Source organism: Callospermophilus lateralis, chromosome 9 (assembly GCF_048772815.1).
Source record: "Callospermophilus lateralis isolate mCalLat2 chromosome 9, mCalLat2.hap1, whole genome shotgun sequence".
NCBI classification, from domain to species: domain Eukaryota; kingdom Metazoa; phylum Chordata; class Mammalia; order Rodentia; family Sciuridae; genus Callospermophilus; species Callospermophilus lateralis.
This window is the reverse complement of record NC_135313.1, coordinates 8,020,930-8,045,078: the sequence shown is the minus strand read 5'-3', so window position 1 is coordinate 8,045,078 and position 24,149 is coordinate 8,020,930. Positions and strand designations below refer to the sequence as shown.

General features: G+C 49.5%; 1 protein-coding gene across 2 annotated transcripts in view; it reads left to right on the top strand.

Moving 5' to 3' along the window:
* Window positions 1-24,149, top strand: part of Armc9 (armadillo repeat containing 9) — a 120,956-nt gene that overhangs the window by 74,549 nt on the left and 22,258 nt on the right. For both annotated transcript variants that reach the window (XM_076865630.2, XM_076865631.2), the window contains exon 20: window positions 17,252-17,356. In XM_076865630.2, coding sequence (XP_076721745.1) covers window positions 17,252-17,356 — 105 coding nt within the window. The remainder of the gene's footprint in view (window positions 1-17,251; window positions 17,357-24,149) is intronic.

The window sequence follows — 24,149 nt, the reverse complement described above, 5'->3', positions numbered from 1 at the left end:
ATGAATAAAATAAAGGTCCATCAATGACTAAAAAATATATATATTAAAAAAAAAAAAAAAAAAAAAAAACACCTCAGGCAAGGAGATAATAACAAATGACAAGGAATAGTACCCAGACAGACAGTCTGGTCAACGAGTCTTAAACAACTGGGAGTAGTAACAGTGAAGTTTAAGACAGGATTTTACAATTTGGGAGTCCCTCCTTCTCTTCTCCCTCAGAGCCATAGGTGGCTTGAATGCAGATGTGGAGCCCTAGGGACACTGAGCACCAGGCCCCAGGAGGGAGGGAGGGAGGGAGGGAGGGAGGGAGCTGGGGCATCAGAGTCCTCTAATGGCTCCTCTCTAAAGGAACTGTGCAAACCTGGTGCCCATGGTCTTCCTCTCCCCTGCCCTGGTGATCCTTTCACTCTGCCTTGACGTGGCCTGGCACCAGCTTCACTCCATTCATCCTGCTTTGAGGGCATTCTCCAAGGCACGGTGACAGCCATGTTGAAATGATGTCTGGCTCTTTCTTCCTTTAGGGCCTTTCTGATACCCCATCAGCGTTAGGACACCTCCACCCGACCTTAGCTTGTCGGGAGACAAGGCAGCACTAGGGACAGGCTTGGAATGAAAATCATGCCCTCTTGTCAACAAAGCAGCTCTCTGGAGACTTCTTTATCACAGCATTTTTGCAAGTCTCATCTCTCCAGGAGAGACAGGCACCGTGGCTTTGCCTCTTACAGGGCAGCCAGCGAGTTCGAATCCCTTCTTACCAGTCCTGCCCCCAGTCATTCCCCTTGGCCCCCTGGCACATGCACACATTCTTCTGAGGAAAGGAAGCTGGCCAGGTACAGGAAAGAGGCATGACTGGTGAGTGGGGCTGAGGCTGACCCTGAGGTAGCGTTGGAAGCCCAGAACCAGTGACCATCTCACATGATTGACTGACATAGGAAGCTTAGAGCTTTTTTTTCAAAACTATTTTCCAAAGCATCAAGGTAGAAAGCAGAAAACTGGGTCTTGTTCATTTAAAAATTTGTCAAGCTGGGCACAGTGGCACACACCTGTAATCTCAGCAACTGAGCAGCCTGAGGCAGGAAGAACCCAAGTTTGAGGCCAGCTTGGGCAACTTAATGAGACCCTGTCTGAAAATAAAAAATTGAAAAGGGCTGAGGCTGGGGCTCAGGTAGAGCAAAAACAATCCATACCATTAACTTTCAAGGTAGAACTTAATATGATACTTCATGTGATACTCTTTAGATATATTTTACCAACACACAGCCCCTAGGTGTAAATATTAGTATCCAAAGAAAGGTCAGGCTGAAGTGATAGAACTGAACCCGTGGCTTTTATAATCTCCCTGTTTGTTGGGGCATCACTAATGGATAATCTCTATCAAAGCACTTGGCGCAGTGCCTAGGACAATTTAAGCCCTTGGGACTACTAGCCCTTTTTGTCATCATCAATAGCAGCAGCAGCAGTGATACTGCTGTCATCAGCTTCCAGCCTGCCACTTCTGATGTGGTGGGGGTCTGGGCACCAGACAGAAGCCCTAGATAATGCTGTGGTCTCCAAGGGGTTTTAGAATCTAGTGTATCAGTGGGCAACGTGTGATTCAGGAAGACCAACAGGCCAGCAGACGGTTGCTGTGCCCAGGCGCTGGTGCACACCATGTCCCCGGGGGGTGGGGGGCATACACAAGGAAGCTTGGGATCAGTGCAGGGGTAGCAGGAGAGGAGGAAGAGGTGGATGAGAGCCTAAATTGTGGTTTCTGCGGCACAGTGTCGGCAAGGCAGGGTAAGCAGGCCTTGAGTTGTCCAGTTTGCATTGTTTTAGCGAGTTCTGTTCTGTAGGGGCTAACCCTAGTTGTCTGGCACCTGGCCTTGGGGTGATTGAGGCAGGTGGTTAGTTGCCAGGAATGTAAGAGCCTAATAAAGACTGGGGTGCAAACTCTGGATTGGCTGGTTTTTATTTGAAAAGTGTGCTCAAGGACAGACTGTTTTCTGTCCCTAGGAACTGCCTAGCCTGAGAGGGGCCGTCACTCCAGGGTCAGCAAGGCCCCAGAAACAGCATCATAAAATGGGGGAAAAGACACAGTAAACATGGGAGACTTCAGCTTCTAGCCTCATCTCCCTCTTCTCCAGATATGGACTCTCCAGAGCTGAAGGAGTTCCAGGGACCTTGTGTGGTCTCCAAGCTTGCCCCCTAAGTTTTCTCACTTCATCCTGCCTGCTGTTACCTTCCACCTGGTTTCCAGAACTGGGACAATTATTGCCACCAGGGCATCTGGTCATGACATTCACATTGGATTCCTTTGTAGTCACCTTAGCCTATAAAGGTCCACATCTTCCAAAAGGAACTTTTATCAAAAACTAAAGACAGGAACTTAGCAAATAAGTGGTGGGGCTAGAGCATGCCAGGCTGAGAACGCACCGGCCGAGAGCCCTGCCTGCCACCAGCCAAGGGTGAGGCACAGGGCGCCAGCTTAGAGAGTGTGATGGGCAAGGGTAGGAGCAGAAAGACTGCAGGGAAGGGAGACCCCAGGATCTGCCTGCCCAGGAGGGAGGGAGCAAACAGCCATGCCTTTGGAAGACTAATCTGGCATGAGAGATCCAGTTAAGTGCAGACCCAGAAAGCTCAGTGTGACCGCACAGCCAGCGATTTACAAACTGCGCTTGTGTGCAGGCGCTGGCCTGGACCTCCGCCCCCTCCTTCCACTTACTCCTCACTCCTCTCCACCAAGTAAGGCTATTATGAGCCCCATTTTGGGGATGAGAAAAGCAAATTTTAGAGAACCTCAGAAACTTGCCCGAGGCCCCAGGGCAGTCCTTGTTGGGAATGAACTGTCAACCTAGACTGGACAAGCCCTGGAGCCCAGCTTCCCTCCCACTGCAGGCTTCAGGAGGGAGTGGGGCTGAGCTTGGCCAGGCAGGGAGTCCCCTGGAGGGGAACCAGTGGGAGTCGGGAACTTAACAGGGCAGAGCATGTAATTAGGATCCAAAGGCTGGTAACTTTGGAACCGCAGTAGCTGGGAAAATGGGATGCCAAATGGGGAACCCTGGCTTGGAGGGTGTAGGGTATAGTTCAGGTGCAGGGTGGAATGCATTTTATACAGGAGGCACCAGAGGAGGAAGAACACGCAATCAGACATTCCTGACCAGCCTCCCCCACTGACCCTGCATTTCACAGGCAGGTACATTGCTGAGGGTACGGACTCCTTTCCCTTCTGGCACTTTCATTCATAATCTGAGACTGGTGGCCACCTGAAGCTGCTTCAGGGCATCTGTCCAAAGAGCCAGCAGCTGGATAGTCTCTATAGTGACTCTATAGTATAGACTATCGCTCTGCTGATGGTCACTGTGGTGCCAGCTTGCTTGGCATGGGGCAGACCACACTTGTTACCTAATTAGCAGAGAAACGTCTGTCTTATGTCTATAATACTTGCAAGGCTTTTCCATTATTCAACCAAGTCAGTAAAGAAACCAGTGTTTCCCAATTAAGGCTTTTGCTTTTTTCTGGTACCTTTTCAGCTTCTAAATTCATTTATTTCTGTAATGTAGCTCCTGGGTTCCCAGACCATGCCTGGGATGAACTAGCTGCCCAACAGACTGACTCATGGCTGCTGCCCTCATTTCCACTCTGGTTTCTATGGAAATAGACATCAGATGGCTCAAAACAAGGTGAGGGCTTATAGACACCTCATGATTCCTAGGCATTTATAAACCCTATTTGTCCAACATCTGTTTCCATGGAAACAGGTGCAGAAAAGGTCAAACAATGCTCTACAATAAACTTTTTTCCCTCTCTTATCTAATTTTTAAAAAATTATAGTGAGGCATTTTGAGACCTTTTCCTGTTATCATAGGTTTTTTGGGGTGATGGTATATTCTGTGCAGAAAGGTATATTTCTCATTTTTAACTCTTTAAGAAATACTTGGGCACATCATGCACAGTTCTATTTTATGACTTTATTTAATAAATGGTTTGGTCTAATCAAATCGCTGTCACTTGGCATTCCAAGGTGAAACACTTAGTACCTAAGTCTGAGAACATGACAGAGGGGGAAACGGTGTGTGGCCTGCTCGTCCCTCCTCCAGCATTCAAGATACCTGTGCCTGAGCTTATTCCCCAGGTCTTCGCTCACATCGCTGGGGCTTGTTGCAAAGGTGCAGATCTGGTTTGCTCAAATAGAGACTTCCTGTACCTAATTCCAAGTGCCACGTACCTAGTCCATTATATAAAACATGGGAATCCAAACGGCTTTCTGTTAGCAGTGAGCAGCATCTGAGATCCCGCGGAACAGCAGCCATCAGGCGCAGCGTGTGACAGTTAAGATGGGATCTGCTGCCCAGCAGAGCCAGGTGACTGAATGAGATCATGAAGGGAAAAACAGAGTTCACCTGAAATAGAGAAAAACAGAAACAAAATGGAAGGTGTGTGGCTGTGTGGGCAGAGGAGCTGCAGGGAACTAGTTACGCGACTCACTTAGCAGCTGGCATCTAGTGCTTTCTGGTGTTTATTTGATATTATCTTTCACGGCCAAGTCATTGCTTTTAGGCTGTTCAGGCTGCCGTCAGTTGTCCTGTAGGACCTGTAAGTGCCACTAGGACAGGGCTGGTATCAGTTTTGTTCACCAGACGAGCCCATTACCTAGATCAGCCACTGGCACGTGCCAGGTGTTCCCTAGATGACTGTGGGGATAGATGCTCCAGATGGGATGTTGGCAGGAGTTCTGATGGGTCCTCTCTGCAGAGTCCCCCCAGAGGAATGGAACAAGCTGGCCCACATACTCCAAGCCCGGGAGAGCACTCACAAGGCACACGCCTGTGTGGCTCAGGTGCCTGCCACCCACCTCCCATTCTGGCCCTGTTTTTGAGAGATGTGTGAATGGGATCATGCAGAGCAGGTGCTCAGGAGCCTGCCTCATTTGGGGTGTGTGTGTTCGTTAGCCTTTGTCAACTTATGACAAATCATGCCAAACATCCCAAATCTTAGTGGCCTCAAACACAACAATTTTTCCTTCCAATTCTGTGTGTTGCCTGGACAGGTCCTCTGCTGGTTTCACCTGCACTCACTCACGTGACCACAGTTGGATGGACATCAGCTGGTTGGAGGGTTCAAGGTGGCCTCACCAGTGGCTTGGCAGTAGTGCCAGCTGGCTTCTCTGTCCTCTTCCATGTGGCCTCTCTCTTTCTCTGTCCTTCTTCCTGAGTCTCTCTTGGTTCAAGAGGGTGAAGGCAGAACCTCAGACTCTGGAGGACAAGGCTCTCAAGGGCTCACTTCTGCCCCATCCTACTGGTCAAAGTTACAAGGCGAGCCCAGACTGAGGGGTGAGAAAAACAGACATCATTAATGCTCTGGAAGACTAGCAAAGCCACCTTGCGAAAGGGTGTGCTTACGACATGGGAGGAGTTTGTGGCTGTTAGTCTGAGAGAAGCTCATCTGGGAACAAACCATTTCCAGATAGCCCGTGGGTACAAAACAGAGAGGCTTTTTGTGGTCACACATATGTGGCAGGTGCGAGCGCGCGCACACACACACACACACACACATACACATAAATGAGCGTCTTTTTGCATGTGGAGACACAGGTAGCTACCCAACACCATTTGTTGAAAAGACTATGTTTTGACTCATTAGATTTCTGTTAAATTTTACTATTGTAAAAAACAAATTGACCATAAATATAAACACAGATAATTTGTGGTGGTGGTTCTGAATCATCTTACTCTCCCAGGGCTCCTTGGTTTTGTTGGTTTTAGCTAGCAGTTGACTTGCATGTTCTTAATCTGAAGCGTCCGTCTGTTCTGTGGTTTGCAGCTAGCTGCTAGCATCTCTGCTGCTTCTTTCCCCCAATCTTTGGAGTCCCCCTGCATAGTTTCACTGCCGATTAGATTGGGCCAAAGATTGTATTCTGATACGTCAAGCCAGTAAGGTTTCCACCTTCTGCCACTTGAACTGTGTGTGGGTTGGAGTTTGCATTTAACACAAGAAATTTACAAGTTTCCCAGACTTTCCATTTTCCCTGGGCTCCCTCCCATGTCTGCATGTACCTGCAGTTTGGCAGTCACTCAGAGATGTGTGGAGATTGCTGAGATCTCAGTCCTTCTGCAGCGCTTCTGCTTCCAGGTGTCCCCTTCATTTCCCCCTCCTCGGCCCCGCCCTCTACCAAGTCTACAGTAGCAGCCAGGAAAAGCTCCCCAGACAAGATGGCCAGAAACACGCCATGCCTACCCAGTGTGAGTAGCCTGCGCCAGTGAGCAAACCCTTCTCAACTTGTGGAATCCACTGGTCATTTCCTGGTGAAATACCTGAAATGATTGATTCTAATTCGTGTGTCACATTTTACACATGATTTCTATAGGGGGAATTCCCTGACTCACTCAGGTTCATACTAGAAGTTTGGTCAGGTCCTGGGGAGATGGAAGTCACAAGCAAACCAGACGTGCTGTGGGGAGGAAGCAGACCTCGGGCAAATGAACAAGTGGGAATGCAGCGTGTGAGGTGGAGAGGGCACCCTGAAGGACAGGGGAGCAGGAAGGGCAGAGAAAGCCCCTGGTGGACAGGGAAGAGCAGCCGTCAAAGCCCTGAGGAGGGAGCACTTTGGGGCATTCCAGGCTCAAGACGTGGGGAGGGAGCAGGAGATGGCATCAGATCACTGGGTTTGAGAAGGACTTCAGCTTTTATTCAGAGAGGAGGAAGCTGTTGGAAGGTGTCGGGCGTGACGTGATCACTCCACGGGTATTTGTAAGTGACCAGAGCACACCGCACCCATTTACGGTGGTGAAAACTGCCACGTGAGTCCAGCACATCACTGACCAGGCTTGGCTATTTCTGGGACTTGAACCTACTCTCCAGGCACTGGGACCAGGTAGCCTTTGGGCCCTCAGGAACTTTTAGGCTGAGGAGGCCTTTGGTCTCAGGCAGACATCACCCAGCGTGGACACAAGGCCCTTGTTCCAGTCCTACCACTGTGCGCGAGGCTCGAGTTCTCTCAGCAGCCAGACCACTGACTGTCATGAACCAGAGCCCCACTCATCCCAGCGTCTCACCCTGACATGGGTGTCCAGGAGGTGGGTGTGAACCAGGGGCTTTAACTGTGGAGTTCCTGGACAGCCCGGCTGTTCCCGGGGCCCGTGTTCCTTGAACTGCTGGAGGTCTGTGGTTCTTCCCTCTCCTCATTCTGTCATCACCTTCTAGACGGTTACCGAATCGTGTGACTCATCCGTCTGAAAATCACTTGCCTCTTCCCTTTCATTTCCTTTTCTGCTCCACATCCTGGCCTAAGCCTCATCGTCCCTCCCATCTCCGATTTCCTGGCCTCTGGTCTTCCCTTCCCAGATTGAGGTGCACATGGCCCGCAGACCATTTTCTAAAGCAGGGAGTGGTCCACTCGGGGATGCAACCAATTAATTTTTAACTTAGGAAACATTTTAGACTTTCCAGAAAGTACAGAAAATAAATAACAGACAGCTATGGTGGTATCCGTCTTCACCCTCCTCCTGACGAATTAGCCACTATCCTGAAGTTGATATATAAATTCCATGGATGATTCTGTACTTTCATAATATCTTCGTATTTCCATAAACAACACGCACTCTGTTTTATGGTCTCTTGTGTTGGTCTGTTTTGCGGTGCAGGGGATGGAACCTGGGGCCTGGCGTGTGCTAAGTGAGTGCTCTTCCACGGAGCCCTTGTTTTATGCTTTTCAGCTTTACATAAATGGCTTAGTAGTGTAAGAATCATTTACTGGCTTGCTTTTTCATCCACAAGTTCACCTTATGTGGTAGAAGTTTATTCGTTCCAGTCCACACCGCCCAAGCTCATCCTTGTAACTGCCGTGGGGTGTTCCGCTGTAAGCATAAGCAGCGTGTCTTTCTCCTTTCTGTTCTGCGCTTTTCGCAGTGCAGCAGAGAGCATCTTTGTCCGTGTTCCTTGCACAAATACAAGGCTCACACCTGGACCTCGAGTTGTTAGTTTCATGAATATGAGGGTCTCGTTTTCACTAGATCCTGCCAAATTGCTCTTAAAGGAGCTAAACCCCTTTACACTTTGACTTGATCCCTTTTTAAACAGTTCCACGCGCCTCATCACCCAGTAAAATCTCAAGTTGCTCCTGGTAGTACTCAAAGTCCCACATGGTAAGACCCATGTCTACTTTTGTATTTTCACGAACAGTACAGCTTTGTTTCTTCATCTGTGAAAATAGAGGTAAATATGACTGAAATGTCGCAAGATCAGCAGATTAACCTGTGGCCCACAGCAGACAAAACAAGTGATCATTTCCTTTCCCTCCTTTCTTTGCATGTGATGTCTACTCCTTAGTCCTTCTGAAGCTATGAGACGTCTAATCCAGAAAAGTAGGTGGTGGGGCAGGGTTGAACCAAGGCCAGGATGCTATTTTGATCCCTGAGGGACATCTTGGCAAGTCAACTTGTTGTGTCAGGTCACTGGGATCTTGGGTCTGATTGTTGTCCTGTGCGCATTTGATCCGCACAGTGTGTCCTCGTTCCAAGTCCAGGGCAAAGGGGAACAGATGGGCGAAGTGTGGAAAGCTCTCTGTGCCCCTGAGACCCTAGAAAAGGTCAGGGGCCTGGTTAACGCTGGCTAAATGTGGAGTCAGTGGGCTCAAGTCAGCTACCGAGGAAGGCAGCAGTGGCCCCATCTGCGGGCTTTAACGCTGCCCCACTTATCACCTGTGTGGCTCTGGGAATGTGGGCTGACTCGAGGCCTTCATGAAGTGAGCACGTTGAGCCCCTTCTCACTGGGTGATCATGAGGACCCCGTGGAACACTCCAGCACAGTCGGGGTGCAGGGGCTGTTTGTCACATTGTCCCCATGATCAGATCTAGACTCCTGTCTGCTGGGAGGGAGGTTTGGAGCAGAGAGTGGGAAGCAGCTGGAGGAGAGGTCGAACCCCTACACAGGTTAAAGTGGAGTGGAGTGTGGGGCTGGAACTTTGAGGTCCATCTAAACGTATTTCAGAAGTTACACGGTTCACTGAAGGCTTTCTTTATGTCATTCTTGCTGACATTGAGGCCATCCCTTCTCTGTGTGAGGGGTGTTTCCAGTTCTGGGATTTGGTCTCGCCCTCACTCACCTCATCTCAGGGAGGGGACGCCCGGACTTGGCCTCGAGGGCTTCTGAGCAGCTCTGGACTCGGTTGGAAGGTGTCCCTCGGGCTCTTGCTGTGCTGAGCATGGTGTCCACAGAGCTGCTGTAATGACGCCCCTCTCTGCGACCTCCCCGATGCTTTCTCCCACCTTCGCTTCGGTCCTCCAGGTTTCTCTGATTCTGGGGTTAAATATGTTGATAAGCACTGCTTTTCCCAGGGCATCTTTGCCATCTTCTATCTCTTGCTGTTTTTGCCTAGACTTTAAAAAAAGTTTTAAGCAAGCAAATCAAGAAGCCAAATCAACAGGCCTGAAGAAGCCGGAGGTCAGGGTGTTAGGGTCTCTGGGTTGACTCTGGTCATTTATTGAACTGCTCTGGTTGTTGGCCAGCTCTCAGGAGCTGGGGATGCATTTTTGTGAGTAAGGAAGTTGACGTCAGAGCTGCCGGGCACCAGGAGGAGTCCTGGGGGATGCGGAGCTGGCGTGCTTAGTCCTGAGGGTGGGTGCAGGATAAATGCTGCCCCTGTGGACGGGGTCCATCCACCCGGGAAGTCTGCCATCCACAGCCGGGCCTGGTCACCTCAGTCCACCCTTGCTCTCCCAGGTGGAGGGTTTTCCTGTATTTTTACAAAGAGAGATTTACAATTCCGTGTCCTGAGACGCTGTCTCAGGTTTAACTGCTCGCAGAGTAGCAAGCACACTGGGCACTTTCACTTGTCATATGTGAAACCACTTGAATACATTCTGCTCTCTGCATTTATCTGCGAGAATCTGAGTTTTCAAATGCATTTAGTGGTCAACCTTAGTTTTGTTTTCAGGCCAGTTGCTTAGAATCTGGTTTTTCTGGAGTATTGTGTATCTAAAGCCTCCAGTTAAGAATCTTGTAGTGTCATGAGGTCACTGAGCCACTATGGGGAAGCTTCGTATGAGAACATCTAAATTCATCTCAGCTCAAGGGCCTTTTTTTTGAGGCAGTCTTAATTCTTGAAGTAATCAGTTATCCCTGAGCTCTACCTAGTAATCTGATGCATTCTGCTTGAGTATAAAGGCCAGTAATTTTAGTAAAATTCCTCCAACAATGGTATTTGAGACCCACCCTAATTAGGCATTTCTTTCTGAAGTATTTCCTTATTCATCACGCCCTTGCTTCACAAAGTGGGTGTTTAAAATCTACATCCTTCTCTTTGGCATTCCTGAGCCGGGGAGGTCGGAGAGTGCACATGGTGGCCAATCGGCATGGTGCATGGGGCACCAAGGCCTCCCTTGCACTTGAGTGGGGCTGGCAGATTCTGCCCGCTTAGGCTGGGGGAGAACTGTCGGAAAGCAGCTGCCCCCTCCCTGCCAGGACGCCCGAGCCCTCAGTAGCCCTGAGTACCTCCTGGCTGTCACCACTGGTTTTGCCAGTTTCGGAAGTTCTTGTCTAATGTTCTTATGCGGCCTCCACTGTTTCAGCCTACTTGGTACCACTCAGTGGAGCCAGTGCCCGCTCTGAGCAAGCGTCTTTTGTGACAGATTCTCTGTGCCCATTCCAGACTCCTCTGCCTCCCCGGGTCCCTGCCTGCAGAGTCTCCGAGTGCTGCTGGGAACCCACCAGTGGGCTCTGGCATGTGTCTCCCACTCACGTCGCCCACCCCTTTATCTTTTGCCTGAGCCCCGAGGATGCCTGTTTCCTGTTCACAGACACTAGTGTTTCTCAGAAGCCACAGCAGTGCCTGGTGTGCATCCACGGCGTCGTGGCTTTTCAAAAGCAAGCAACAGGAGAGATTTCCTCAGTCTCCTCAAGTCAGTCGTGACGGTCTTAAAGGAGGCAGCAGGCGGCCCCCTTATTAGAGAAACCAGGGCACTGTCAAGAATCACGTTTTCCTGAATTAAACCTCAGAACAAAAGTTTTTAAATTAAGAACTATCCATTCAGTAATGATTTCGATATCAGTTTTGTTACATTTATGCATCCCGTAGTAACATTCTACTCTTGAAAACACCAATAGTAATTGCCTTGCATGTTGTAGGAGAGAAACTGAGTCAGGGGAAGCCACTTCTCCACATTGCCAGTAGGTCAGCTGGAGACCCTGGTTCTTTCTCTGCCCCCTCCCATCATCATTAAGCTGAAATTCCAGGTAGCCTTTATGAATGTGTTACATATGTTAGAAACCAAAGCAGAAACGGCCCTGTGTTTTGGGAGATTAGTGAGAGCTTATCAATGATCCATAGATTTAATTACAAAGCACTTTAAAAGAAAAGCAGCTTCAGTCTTTTTAATTTAAAAAATAAAATTGAATAAATATTTCAGTGAGTCTCAGAGTAACTAGTATTAGAAGAAGTTAACAGGTCAAGCCTCAACCTGTGGGAAGATGTGGTGGCACAAATGTGTAGATTGATTTGCAAATGGACGGGTCTCACATATGTACTCATCGTCCAGGGTCAGGAAATTCTGCTGCTGGTATCAGCCTTTGTTAGCCATTTACTGTTTCTTTCTCTTTGAAATGGAATGTGGACATTTGTTTGGTTTCTTAATGTTTCCCATTCTCTCCTGGCAGGGAAGTGGTGTGTCACTAATACCTCCGTGAAACTGTGATTCACATGCCCATTTCCAGTCAGGGCCTCCAAGGCTTAGTTCCCCGGAGGAGAAATGAAACTCTATCCTGTGCCCAGATCCCTGCCACTCAGACCGCAGAGCCCGCTGCTTGGTTCCCAAGGAGCAGTCATTTTCCTAAAATAATCATAGAATGTATACATACTATTTGATCTCTAAGATGTTGCTATTTTGGTAAACTCAACTCCAAGCCAAGAAGCAACATGATTCTTACACAAACGTCCCAGAGTTGACCTTGGGGTAGGGTCTCCTAGATAGCGTTACCTTTAAGGAACTCGGGGAAATCTTAGGATGCCGAGTCCACTAGCACTTGGCAACTGTTCTTGCTAGGAAGAATGAGTTCAGACTAGAGCTTAGATCACAGCAGTGACCGTGAACCTGTGTTCTGGGTAGAATTAAGAGTGGATTCTCCGTTTATGATTAGACAAGAGCAGGGAAGAGAGGATGAGCTGTGGACTCTAGACCGTGGCCACAATCTCCCTCCCACTCCATGTGCCCTGTTGAGCTCAGTTGCAACCAGACACCGCGGACCCTGGGTCCTCAGAAGACCTGGGCAGGCCTGCCTGTGTCTCCCCAGAGACAGGCTTCTCCTGCAGGGCCCCAAGGGGCCAGGTCAGAAAGACCTGGGCAAAAAGGGGCTGCCGAGCTTGAAGGCCAGGCTCAGCCTTGAGGCTGGACCATTGCAGGGGGCTTGTTGTTCTCCAGGCTGTGGATTCCTCCTGAGGAAAGCAGCATTGATCAAAGGAATCCACACCGAGTCACCGGGAAGGGGAAGGATAGGGGGCGCCTTCCTTAATGGTTTAATAGGCGAGTGTGCCAGCTGCCAGGCGGGGTGCCCTGGTCTTTGGTGTCTGTGATGTCCCTCTGCAGGCTGTTTCATGACTGAGGCAGTGCCAGTGCTGATGGCCATGACAGGGTCTGGGTGGGTCTAGAACCTGTCTCCGTCTGCTGCTTCTGGCCTGCCTTGGGGGCCACCCAGAATAAGTCATGTCTCCTTTTCTTAAGGTAGCATGTCCTGAGGTGGCCATGTCTATGATGGCAGGTATGGTACCCCCAGCCTACAGACTGGGGCTGCCCCCCTACAGCAGCCCTAACCAGACAGCCTGGCATTCCAGGGCTCAGCTCCCAGCCCAGTCCTGGGCCCAGGTGTGTGAACTTCAAACCCCTCGGGAACTGAACCGGGTAAATCACATTCACCAAAGACCATCGCATCCACAATGATCAGAAATTAGTATTAAATGAGCACAGGTGCTCATGTTTGCAGAATCGTGCTTTCTTGAAAATTAGAATGTTTAGAGGAACCAAATTCTACTTGTTGAGTGTGCCAGGAATCAGAGAAAGGTTGGTTAGCATTTCTCAGGGAACAGTGTCACAAGAAGGTGATGGGCAGCCTGGGCTCCACCCTGGGGCAGCAGTTGGCTGCCATATTCCCCCAGGAGCCCTCTCCCCTTGCTCACTCCCAGGGCCAGCGGCTCCCTTCAGCCTCAGCTCATACCCCAGTCTGGGCTACTGTGTGCTGCTTTTCATAACTTAACCCACCGAGGACAACTTGGTGTTGAAGCAAGACTTGGCAGGGAGTCAGGAAGAGTGCCACACACTTCCCCCATCGCCATGTGTCCTGTTCTGTCGGCCAGTATAACAACTATTTGCGTCATATTTACTTTGTACCTTTGTCAAAAAACAGTGGGGAAGAAGCTGGGCAGAGTGGTCCCAGCTGCTCAGGAGGCTGAGGCAGGAGGATCATGTAAATCCAGAAGTTCAAGACCAGTGTGGGCAACACAGCGAGACTCCAACTCAAAAAAAATGTACTGGGAATATTTGTGTAGGTCTGTTTCAGAGTTCTTTCTTCCGTTGATCTATTTTTCTATCTCTGCCGATAGCACACAATCTGAATTACTGTGGCTATATAGTAAATCTTGGAATTAGATAGTATGATTTCTTATATATTGTTCTTGTTTTCTAAAATTGTCTCAGCTGATTCGAGCTCCTTTGCCCTTTCCGTATAAATTTTAGAATAATCTTGTATGTGGCTTCAAAAAAGTCTTCATATGATTTTGATAGAAATTGAGCTGAACTTGTATATCAATCTGGGGAGAATTAGCATCTTAACCATGTCAAGTCTCATGATTCATGAACAAAGTGTGTGTCTCCGTTTACTTAGATATTCAGTTATTTCATTAGTCTTGTAGTTCTCAGCGTATACCTCCTGTAGTGATTTGTCAGATTTATACCTAGATAATCCTTTATTTTTGTGTAGTTGTAAGTGGTGTTTTTAATTTCAGTGTCTACCTGTTTATTAGTTACATATAGAAATTGGAGCTGTGGATGTAGCTCAGTGGTAGAACACTGGCCTAGCAAGCTGAGATGTTAAGTTCGATCTTCAGCACTGTAAGAAAAAAAAAAGTAAGAAGGAAATTGGGTTCTATATATCTACCTTATATTCTGTGACCTTGCTGAACTCAATCATAAGTTCTAGGAGAAAATAATATTTTATATATACACATATGCACAACAGACATATTTTAAAGATTCTGTAGGATTTTCTGCATAGACAATTATGTCATCTGCAGATAGGGTCAGTTCTGTTTTTGCTTTCTGATCTGTGCCTTTTGTTCCTTTTCAACCTCATTGGTCTGGGCTGGAACTCCAAGCACCATGTTGACTAAGAGCTGTAAGAGTAGAGATCCTGCCTTGTTCCCGGTCTTAGATGGAAAGCATCCAGTCTCTCATTGCTAAGTACCATTTTGCTGTAGGGCTTTTGTAAATGTTCTTAATAAAGTCCCCCACTTGTCTGATTTGCTGGGTTTCTGTCTGGTGGGTGTTGAGTTTTGTCACATACTCTGATCACCCATTAATATGATCATGTGCTGCTTCTCCTCCTCCTCTCCCTCCACCCCTTCCTTCTTCTCCTCCTCCTTCACTGAGGATTGAACCCAAGGGCTTTCTACCACTGAGCCACCCCCAACCCTTTTAATTGTTTATTTTGAGATAGGGTCTTGCTACGTAACCCAGGCTGGCCTCAAACTTGCAATCCTCCTGCCTTAGCCTCCAGAGTTGTTGGGATTACAGGCATGCGCCACTGTGTCCAGCTGATCATGTGATTTGTTTCTCCTGTATAAGTCTGTTAATATTGTGGGTTACAGGGATGAAGTTTTAATATGGACCACTCTTGCATCATTGGAGCAAACTGTACCTGGTCATGGGATAGAATTCTATGAATATATTGCCTTATTTGTTAAGGACTTCTATGCTATATTCATGAGGGGTGTTTGTGCTTTTCTTTTTTGGTATTACCTCTCTCTGATTTTGGTACCAGGGTAATACTAGCTGCATAAAATGAAGTAAGAAACGTCTCTTCCTTTGGTTATTTGACTTGGTATTACTTTAAAAGTTTGACAAAATTCTCTAGTGAATCCACACAGGCCTGGAGATTTCTTTTACAAGTATTTTCAAGTTATGAGTCCAGTTTCCTTAATGTTCCTAGCACTGTGCACATTATTGACTCCATGTTGAGAGACTTGTGGAAGAGTCTGTGTTTTTGCTCTAAGTCCTCAAACTTTGGGTGTAGAGTTGTTTGTGGGAATTCCTGATGACCCCTTTGATATCTGCAGGTCTGTATTGACAGCCCCTGTTTCTTTCCTGACACTGGTAATTTGTGTCTTGACTTTTTCTTTGGCAGTCTTGTCAATTTCATTAATCCTAAATAAAAGTACCAACTTTTTTCTTCATCCATGTTCTCTGTTGCTTTTCTGTTTTTCTTCTCTTCCTTCTGCTCTTTATTATGTTCTTCCATTTGCTTGCTTTGGTTTTATTTTTCTCTCCTTTTTCTGTATTCTTGAGCCTTTTGTTTCAAGAGCATTTGTGATTATTCATGGAAGCATTTTTTATGATAGCTGCGTGAACATTTATGTCAGGTAGTTCTGATATCTCTGTCACCTAACATGGGCATCTGGGGATTCTCTCTCCGTTTGATTAGCGATCTCCCTGGTTCTTGATGTGATGAGGGATTTGTCTTAAGTCTCAACCTGGACATTTGGGGTATTGTAAGGTGTTGGATCTCATTTAAACTTCTGTTTTAGCTGGTGTCTTCTGACGCTACCTTGTCACTAATACCCAGACTCCTTGCTTAAGGAAAGGTGTGGGTAGAATTCCAGGTTCCACATTGGAAGGTGGGGTTCCCTCATCACTTTAGAATGGGGGCAGGCGTTCTGGGTCCCCGCTTGGTCCCCAACATGGCCTTTTCTCCCAGCAGGAAGATGCAGAGAAACCACTTATTGTCAGGTACAGGAAGGGGCCCACACTGAGCATGAGGCCTTCATTACTGCCCAGCAGGGACGGGATCTCCCTGCTCAGCTTCTCTGGTGCCCCCCGCCCCCGGAGGTGTGGGGTGCCTTACCACAGTGAGGGCGGAAGATGAGGATCCCCAGGCCCTTGCAGGCTCTGTCGGGGGTGGGACTACAGTGTTGGTTACTTTCTACGGTGTTTTTTTCATGTCCGATTCCCATTTTCCTGGTCCCTGGGCTAGAGGGAGCAGGCCGTAGGGGACGTTTTTGTCTTCCTTGGCATTCCTGATTGCTGGCTTCTTCAGCTCCAAGTCTGATGTGGACGAGGCAAGAAGAAAACCAAAGCCCTCATCTCCATCACTCCTGGGGTCCCAAAGTCCCTCGCTGGTCTGCCTCCTTCTCCATGTTTCAGGGTCTCCTGTTTAAGTGTAGTGGCCAGTGTTTTAGTTGACTTGGCGGGAGGAGGAGGGAGACAGGTCCACTTCATCTTCCCTGAAGCTAAACAGCTCTTCTCCTTCCCTCTCCTCCTCGCTTCTTCTCTCCTCCTCCATGAGAACACGTACTGCATGGCTGATGGCCATCCTCAGCCACTGGTGCCTCACAGTGCCCTCCTGGGTGGAGGCAGTGTCCTTCCTCAGAGGCCACGTCTGAATCTGGGATGCGATTTTTAGATGTCTCACTCTACCAGTGGCCTTTCACCTTCCAGCCTTGGCCTCTTGTGCTGGGCAGTCCTCTGCATCTGCCGCAGGGTGAGATCTGAAGGTGGCAGGCCTGGAGCCACAGTGCTGACACAACGTGTTCATCTTATGGAGACGTTTTCTACAGGATGACAGTCTTTGCCTGAGCCCCGCGTATTGTCTTCTTGGTGACTGTGACCGACTTGAGGAGAACAAAGCTGTCCCATACGTCTGTAGCCCCCATGAGGCCTGTGCATGTGAAAGTGCTTGACACTGGTTGTAGATTGACTGGTTTGGCCACTGCCCTGGGACCTTGGCCACGGAGAGGAACCCGAGGACTGTGGCTGAGAGGGGCTGCCAGTGCCATGTTGGGCCTCTTCACACTTCCCCTGGGAAGCGCTCGCCCCACCGGATCCCTGGGGCTCTCTGGCCTCCCCACCCATCTCCACATAGAGGGCAGATGGGCCTGAGGCCTGTGAACGGGACCCACGAGTTGCCGTGTTGGGCCAAGGCCTGCTCCTTTCGGGGCAGCTCATGCTCTGGGGAGCCACCCTCTGGGGGCCGGAGGCAGGGTGTCCACAGCACTTACCCCGTCTCTTTGACGCAGGAGGACCATGACACCATGGAAGCTGATCTGGACAAAGACGAACTGATCCAACCCCAGCTGGGAGAACTCTCAGGAGAGAAGCTTCTGACGACGGAGTACTTGGGAGTAAGTGCCACCTGCCGGGCATGAACCTGGAACAGGAAGGGCGGATGGACGTGTGGTTACAGGATTGGGTGGGCATTTCAAACCGTGCCGAGGGGGCTAGAGGGGATGTAACTGCCAGGTGTGAGCTGGGAGCCCTGGGGGGCATCTGAAGGTGGGTCCAGCTGTAGGTCAGTCACTACCAGCCAGCTTTTTTGTCACCTAGTACTAATCAGTTCGGAGGACATGGGCACAGCAGTAGTGACTGGCACCCACGGAAGTTTGTGGAAGGTGGGAGGGAGGGAGGGAGTGGGGCCGAGGACAGGGCTCCCCAGCTTGTCAAACACGCAGGAAAGAAGAAGGACCCCCCATGAAGGACAGAAATCAAATAGAGGGGCCTGCAGAGAGCCCACAGAATGCAGTGCCACAGAAACCCAAGAGAGCAGCTTCAGGTGGAGCCCACCCTCTGAGAAGCCGGTGGTCTCACTGTCTGTCCCAGGGCCGGAAGCTGGCCTCTGAGAGCTCCAACTCTGATGCCAAGCAGCGCCAGGAGACACTGGCCTACAGCCTGCCACCTAGATAGGCAGGGCGCAGGCTGGGCGTTGCCCACTGGTAGCACACAGACGTGGTGTGCATGAGGCCTCGGGTGCCATCCCCAGGACCAAATATAAATAAATAAGTAAATGAGGAAGTAAGAACAGGAGGGTGGACCTGAGTCAGGAGGGAGCGGCCTTCACCCAGGAGCTGGTGGAGTCTTGGGCCCAAGGGGTCTCAGGAAGCCTTGATCAAAGAGCAGACAGGATGCACAGTTGCCAGAGATTCAGACCAATCCAGACCAAAGCCCTGTGTGGACAGCTGACACATAAGGATGAGGGCCATTATCATTAAGGGGGTCTTCCTGGTACTTGGAAGCTGGTGGTTGATAGGGTCAGTTACGTGGACCTTAAAATTAAAACCTTCTCCAGTTGGGCAGTTGATTCTGGAGAAGAAGGCTGGTGCCAGAACCTCCACAGTGGACTGGCAAAGCCAGATTCGGGAAGAGGGGAGATGGCCTGTGCAGGAGGCCTGAGCCTTTGCAGGAACATGGAAGCAGAATGTACCTGTCCATTCCCGCTGCCATCCACCAGCCCAGTCCCCTCATCCCCAGGCACTGGTGTCCCTAGTCACCTGCCCTCGTCCCCCTTCATCACCTAGGAATGTCCAGGGCTCCAGCTAGAGTGCAGCATGTGCTGTGGAACCTGAGGTTGGAGGGACAGCTGATGGACAGGTTGCGGGGCTGTGGGGGCCATGACGGGGATTGTGGATCTTACTCTGCATGAGCTGGGAACCCACTGGACTGTTTGGACTGTCCACTGGAACTTGCACTCTGGCTGCCTTCTAGAGAGTAGACTGTCGGGGCAAGAGTGAAGGGAGGGAGAGGGACAGGCCAGCCACCACTACCCCAGTCACAATTGTATGGTGGCTGCCATTGTCCTTAGAATGTCTCAGGGGCCACAGGAACCCACGAAGCCATTTGCACGAGGTGCTCAGGTGGGGAGGTGCTCAGGAACAGTCAAAGGGGGGCAGCCTAGGGCTCCAGGCTCCTGATGGGAGTCTGAGCCGTGAGTACCTGTGTTTACCAAGAAAGCTGTTTTTTCAGAGTCTGGGCTATTTGAGAGGACAACATTCTTTTAAGCATCTGGAGGACCTCGTGTTATGAGGAAAACAGGAGGCAAATTGGTGTGTCTCCTTGGGAGAATGGGTGGTGATCGTTGGGGAGACCATGTACCTACACCCCTTACCCCAAAGTCACCACACAGTGACACAAGCATGTCAGTGCCCACAAGGATGTTCACTGTGGCCTTGTCAGACATAAGCCTGAATACAGCCCTTGGTTAACAATTTTAGCACCTCCACTCAACGAAACGCCACGGACAGGACCTCATGTGGATATGGTGGCGATTTCAACAACCTCAACATATAAATGAGGCAGGATAAGCCGCGACTACCAATTTTGCCAGGCGAACTGGTGAGACACAAATAGAGCTTTAATCAGTAACCCCAAATGACGGGCATGTGGAAATGGTGTCATTCACCATCACGTGTAGTTCTGAGGCTTTTTTTTTTTTTTTTTAATTTTCCTGTAGTGCTGGGGATCGAACCCAGGATCTTACATGTGCTAGGCAAACTCTACTCCTGAGCTACAACCCCAGCCTATTTATTTATTCCTTTGTTTATTTATTTATTTATTGAGACAGTGTCTCATTAAGTTGCCAGTGCTGGCCGCAAACATGTGATCCTCCTACACCAGCTGAGTCCTGGGATGACGGGCGTGCACCACACACAGTTGAGATCTCCTCAGGGTCACTGTGCTTTCCTTTTACCAGAAGGGAATGTTTTGAATCACACAAAGGAGGTTCAACACAGGCTTGCTTACCGCCCTGGCTGGAGATGTGAGCAGTAAGGACGAAGCACAGAAAGAACTCACTATGTAGGCACCTTCGTGTTCCATGCTCAGTGACAAAACACCAGGAGCTGGGTGGCCTCAAACAGCGGGAATCTGTTCCCTCGCAGTGTTAGTGGGCGCAGTCCAAAGCCAAGGCCTGGCAGGCTGGGCCCCCCGAGGCTCTACGGGAGCACCTTCCTGCCTCCTCAGCTTCTGGGGGCTCCCGGCAATCCTGATCGCTGCCCCTGTCTTCACCGGCCTTCTCTTCCGTTTCTTGTGGAGGTACTTCTCTCTGGACTCAGGGCCCACCTGGCTAATCCAGGATGACCTCCCAGCTCAAGGATCTTTAGCTCGATTCCTCTGCCAAGACTTATTCCAAACAAGGTCATGTCCACAGGTTCCAGGGGCTAGGACGTGGGTATGGCCTTTGGAGTTCACTGTCCAGCCCACCACACCAGGCCACCCTAGGATCTCATCGAGAGAATATTTTTACATTTTGTTAGAAAACTGGTGTGGAGCAGTGACGGCTGAGGTCAGGCACGCTTCCCCGACTCCCCTGCCTGTCACTCATCCTAGGCTGCCCGGGTGGGTCCCCGGGGCAGTCCTGGGATCTGAAGTTGCCAGCTGCAACCTACATGTGCTGGCTTAGGTCTTTCAAAAGAGGGGGGGGTCTCACCTTGCCCTTTGCTCTGGAGGTGCACAAAAGGACTTAGAGTCTCCTCTTATAACTGCATGTGTCACATGAATGAAGCTTAGACAGATGACATTTCCTGGGGAGTGTGTGCCTGAAATTCATGACTCGGGCCCCTCGTTCTCAGGTGCCAGGTACTTTGCAGAGTTTTCAGAGTGAGCCTGAAGATGCCGGCTTTTTGAAACATCCTGTCAGAAAATTATTTTTAAAAGGTTTTCTCCAACGTGAACCATTTGCCCAATGTGGCAGGATGCTGGAGACACAGTGTTACATTCAGGAAAGACACAAAACAGATAAAGCTGCTCTTGCTGAGGGTAGATGGCAGGTGCTGTCCTATGCCCTGCAGAGCCACAGCTGGTCCCAGACTAGAGTATGGGTTAAAAATAGTCTAGGTGCCACCCAGAGCTCCTCATCACAATTCCAGGAATTATTTGTACATCAGTGATTTTAAAACCAACCAGTCTCTGGAGATAAGGGTATGGTGCAGTCAAGATGGCCCCCAGGGGCTCGGGATGAGAAGAGGTGTCCCAGGATTCTGGGACCCACAGGCACACCCCTGAGTTCAGGGGTTACTGCTGCTGCTGTAGCTCCCATTCAAGACACCCACCTCCACACACACAAGCAACACTTGACACAGGAGAACAAGTCACTGTTCTTGTGGCGGGGGCAGTGGCCACAGCCACTGTGCTGTGTACCCAGAACTCTGGAGAAGTGACAAGCAGACTTGTGAAACGAGTTGTTCAAGACAGAAAGTTCACTCCTGCTTCTCTTGCCAGAGTGTCCGTGTATTTTTATATACTATACTGTACCAGATAGTCACTAAATTCTTTCTGCAAAGAATACCCTGATTTAAAAAGCCTCACCACTGGCCTAGGGACATAAATATTATGACACAGTCATAGAATCCCAGTTCTTGCCTTTGTTTTAAAGTTACCTTTGTTTTGTCTTGTGTGCTGGGGCTTGGACCCGGCACCTCCACTTGGGTGCTGTCCCGCTGAGCCACACCCCAGCCCTGAAGCAGTCAGGAACATCCTACGTGAACTTGGCATGGGCCCTGGACCCAGGGCTTCACACGCCCGCTTCCATTTCATCTCCTCCTCCCAGCAAATGGACCAGGCACATCTACTGGAACCTGCTGTAGGAAGGAAACCAAGGCTGGAGGGTTGCTGAGCCTTCCGTGGTCTCTGAGCCACGTGCACTAGGCTGTGGGGCCTCCAGGCAGCTGAGTCCAGGCTCTGAGGACTCTGTCTTTGGAGGTCTGGGTGCTCCCTGGGAGTGAGGCGGGGTCTCTTCCACACTGGGAGGATTTGGGGTGCCTGCAGAGAGGGCTCCCAGCTCTTTCCCATGCCCCTCCCCTCCGTAGTTGTTCTTCAGTTTTGTCCCCACTCTGAGCCCATCCAGTGTTCCCGCCTGCCCGCCTGCCCCCCTGCGGGCTGAGATAGGCCCTCTGCCCGCTAAGGGATTAGTTGGGATCCACTAAATGCCCACAGTCTTGTATGTGAAAACACAGCCCAACAAGCAGAAAAAAATCTTGCATCCCAAAATGTTCTGAATCCTTTTGTTGCTGAAAGCTTGGTCCTTGTCCCAACATGGTTTTTAGAAAAAGGAAAAAGGAGGTTTATTGCTTTACTAGCAAAGGAGAAATACAGGGGGTTCCTGTTTCAAAGGCTGTGATTCTGCCCATCCGCAGGAATAGCGGGCTTCTATAGAAGTGATTCAGAGAAAATGAGATCAGGGAGGAGAGATCAGGTAGGAGAAGTTTAGGGAAAGGAAGACTGGGAAAAAGAAAAAACATATAAGTATCAAAGCCACAAGGGTATAGTCAAAACATCAAGTGAACCTGTTACAGTTTCCTTTTTGTTGCTTTTTTTATTCTTTCCTAACTATAAAAGAAATGTATGCTTACTGCTGAAAAGTCAGGAGCAGGCTGAACTTGAAGAATGGCCTTGTTTCTTCTACAAGGAGACAATCACTTTCACCTCTGCTCCCTTCCCTTATCAGTTAGGGCAGGGCTCTGTGTAAATAGCGGAGTCCTGCCTTATCAGTCCAGCTAAGAATTTCAGGGAAGGGGCTGGTATAGTGGTGCACACCTGTAATCCAGCAGCTTGGGAGGCTGACACAGGAGGATCTCAAGTTCAAGGCCAGTCTTCTCAATAATAGTGAGGCCTAAGCAACTTAGTGAGACCCTGTCTCAAAATTTAAAAGGACAGAAATTAAGGAAGAGGGATGCTATCAGACCCCAGGCTCTTTATCTTTCCTTCGCCCTTCCTGCCAGTAAGGAGGCAGACCTAGGCTCGGTGAGCCTCCAGCCTACAAGGGCTTGGGAGGCCCATCACAAATGTCACAAAATCCAATAACTGACTGCTTGGCACACCTCATAGTTTATCTTCCTGTATTTTGTTTTGTGCCCTTTGATCATCTCTATCTATGACAGGTTTGTACTGTCTTCTACTGAGAGAAAAGATGAATATTTAACATGATGTGTTTGTGCAGAAGTCTCTTCGCTGCTCCTTCCCATGGAAGAGTCTCTCTTGGCCCAGACCAGGGAGGTTGTCCTTCACAAGGAGTTTTTATCCATTGGGTTCAGGGAAAAAAGAGGGAGGTCAGAGCGCCTTCTTGGATCTGCTGTTTTTTAAGTGTCTTTTGCTCACAATTGTCCTCATACCAAAGTGGCATATTTTGGAGTAGCATATTCTGCCACCCCTTAAGTGTGGAGTTGGGGCCTTTCAAGTTTTTTTACATATTGATTATTCATGCAAGCGCCTGCAACATAGAGAACACTCCGAGCCGTTCCTACACCAGGACAGAAGGCGCTCGCTTGTCTAGGCACAGAAGTGCCTGAATTCTAAGTGTTTCCCACTGAACCCAAATCGAATGTAACCTCAGTTGACGTTCTGCTTAGCAAACTGGGGAATTGCCTTTGGACCATCCAGCACCAAGTGACATGAGGGGAAGTTACAAGGGAAGTCCAAGCAGGAGGACGCAGCCTGTGATCCCAGTGACTCGGGAAGCTGAGCGACTGAGCAGGAGGATCGCAAGTTCGAGGCTACCCAGGGCAACTTAGCAAGACCCTGTCTCAAAATAAAAACATGAAAAGGTCTGGGGATGTAGCTCAGTGGTAGAGCATCCCTGGGTTCCATCCACAGTACTGGGGAGGTGGGGAGGTCACAACAGAATAAAGGATTGCACTTAAAAAAATACTCCTCTCTTGGAAATCTTAAAAAGCACATGCCAGCGTGAAGACATTGCTAGGGCACGTGCTGGGCTCAGAGCTGGGCTTAGCTCCATGGTGTTCCTGTCTCTGTGCTCCTTTATTTTAAAGGAGGCCTCTGCTCATATGCCCATTGCCTGGGGTCATAAGAAGACGGAGGAAGCCCCTGGCAGGAGCCTGTGATGGAAGAAGTCCAGATGTCCAGGCAGCCGGTCTGCCCTCCTGGGTGCTTGTCCCTTCGTTCTTTCTGCTCAGACCGTCAGGTGGCCTCTGGTGCAGGGCATCTGGGAAAGTGAACTTTTTTCTTTTTTCTGGTTCTGAGGATTGAACCCAGGGGATAGGCCACACTGAGCCACGTTCCCAACCCTTTTACTTTTTATTTTGAGACAGGGCCTTACCAGGTTACTGAGGCTGGACTCAGTAACTTGGAATCCTCCTGCCTTGGCCTCCTGAATAGCTGGGATTATAAGCATGCACCACTGCACCTGGC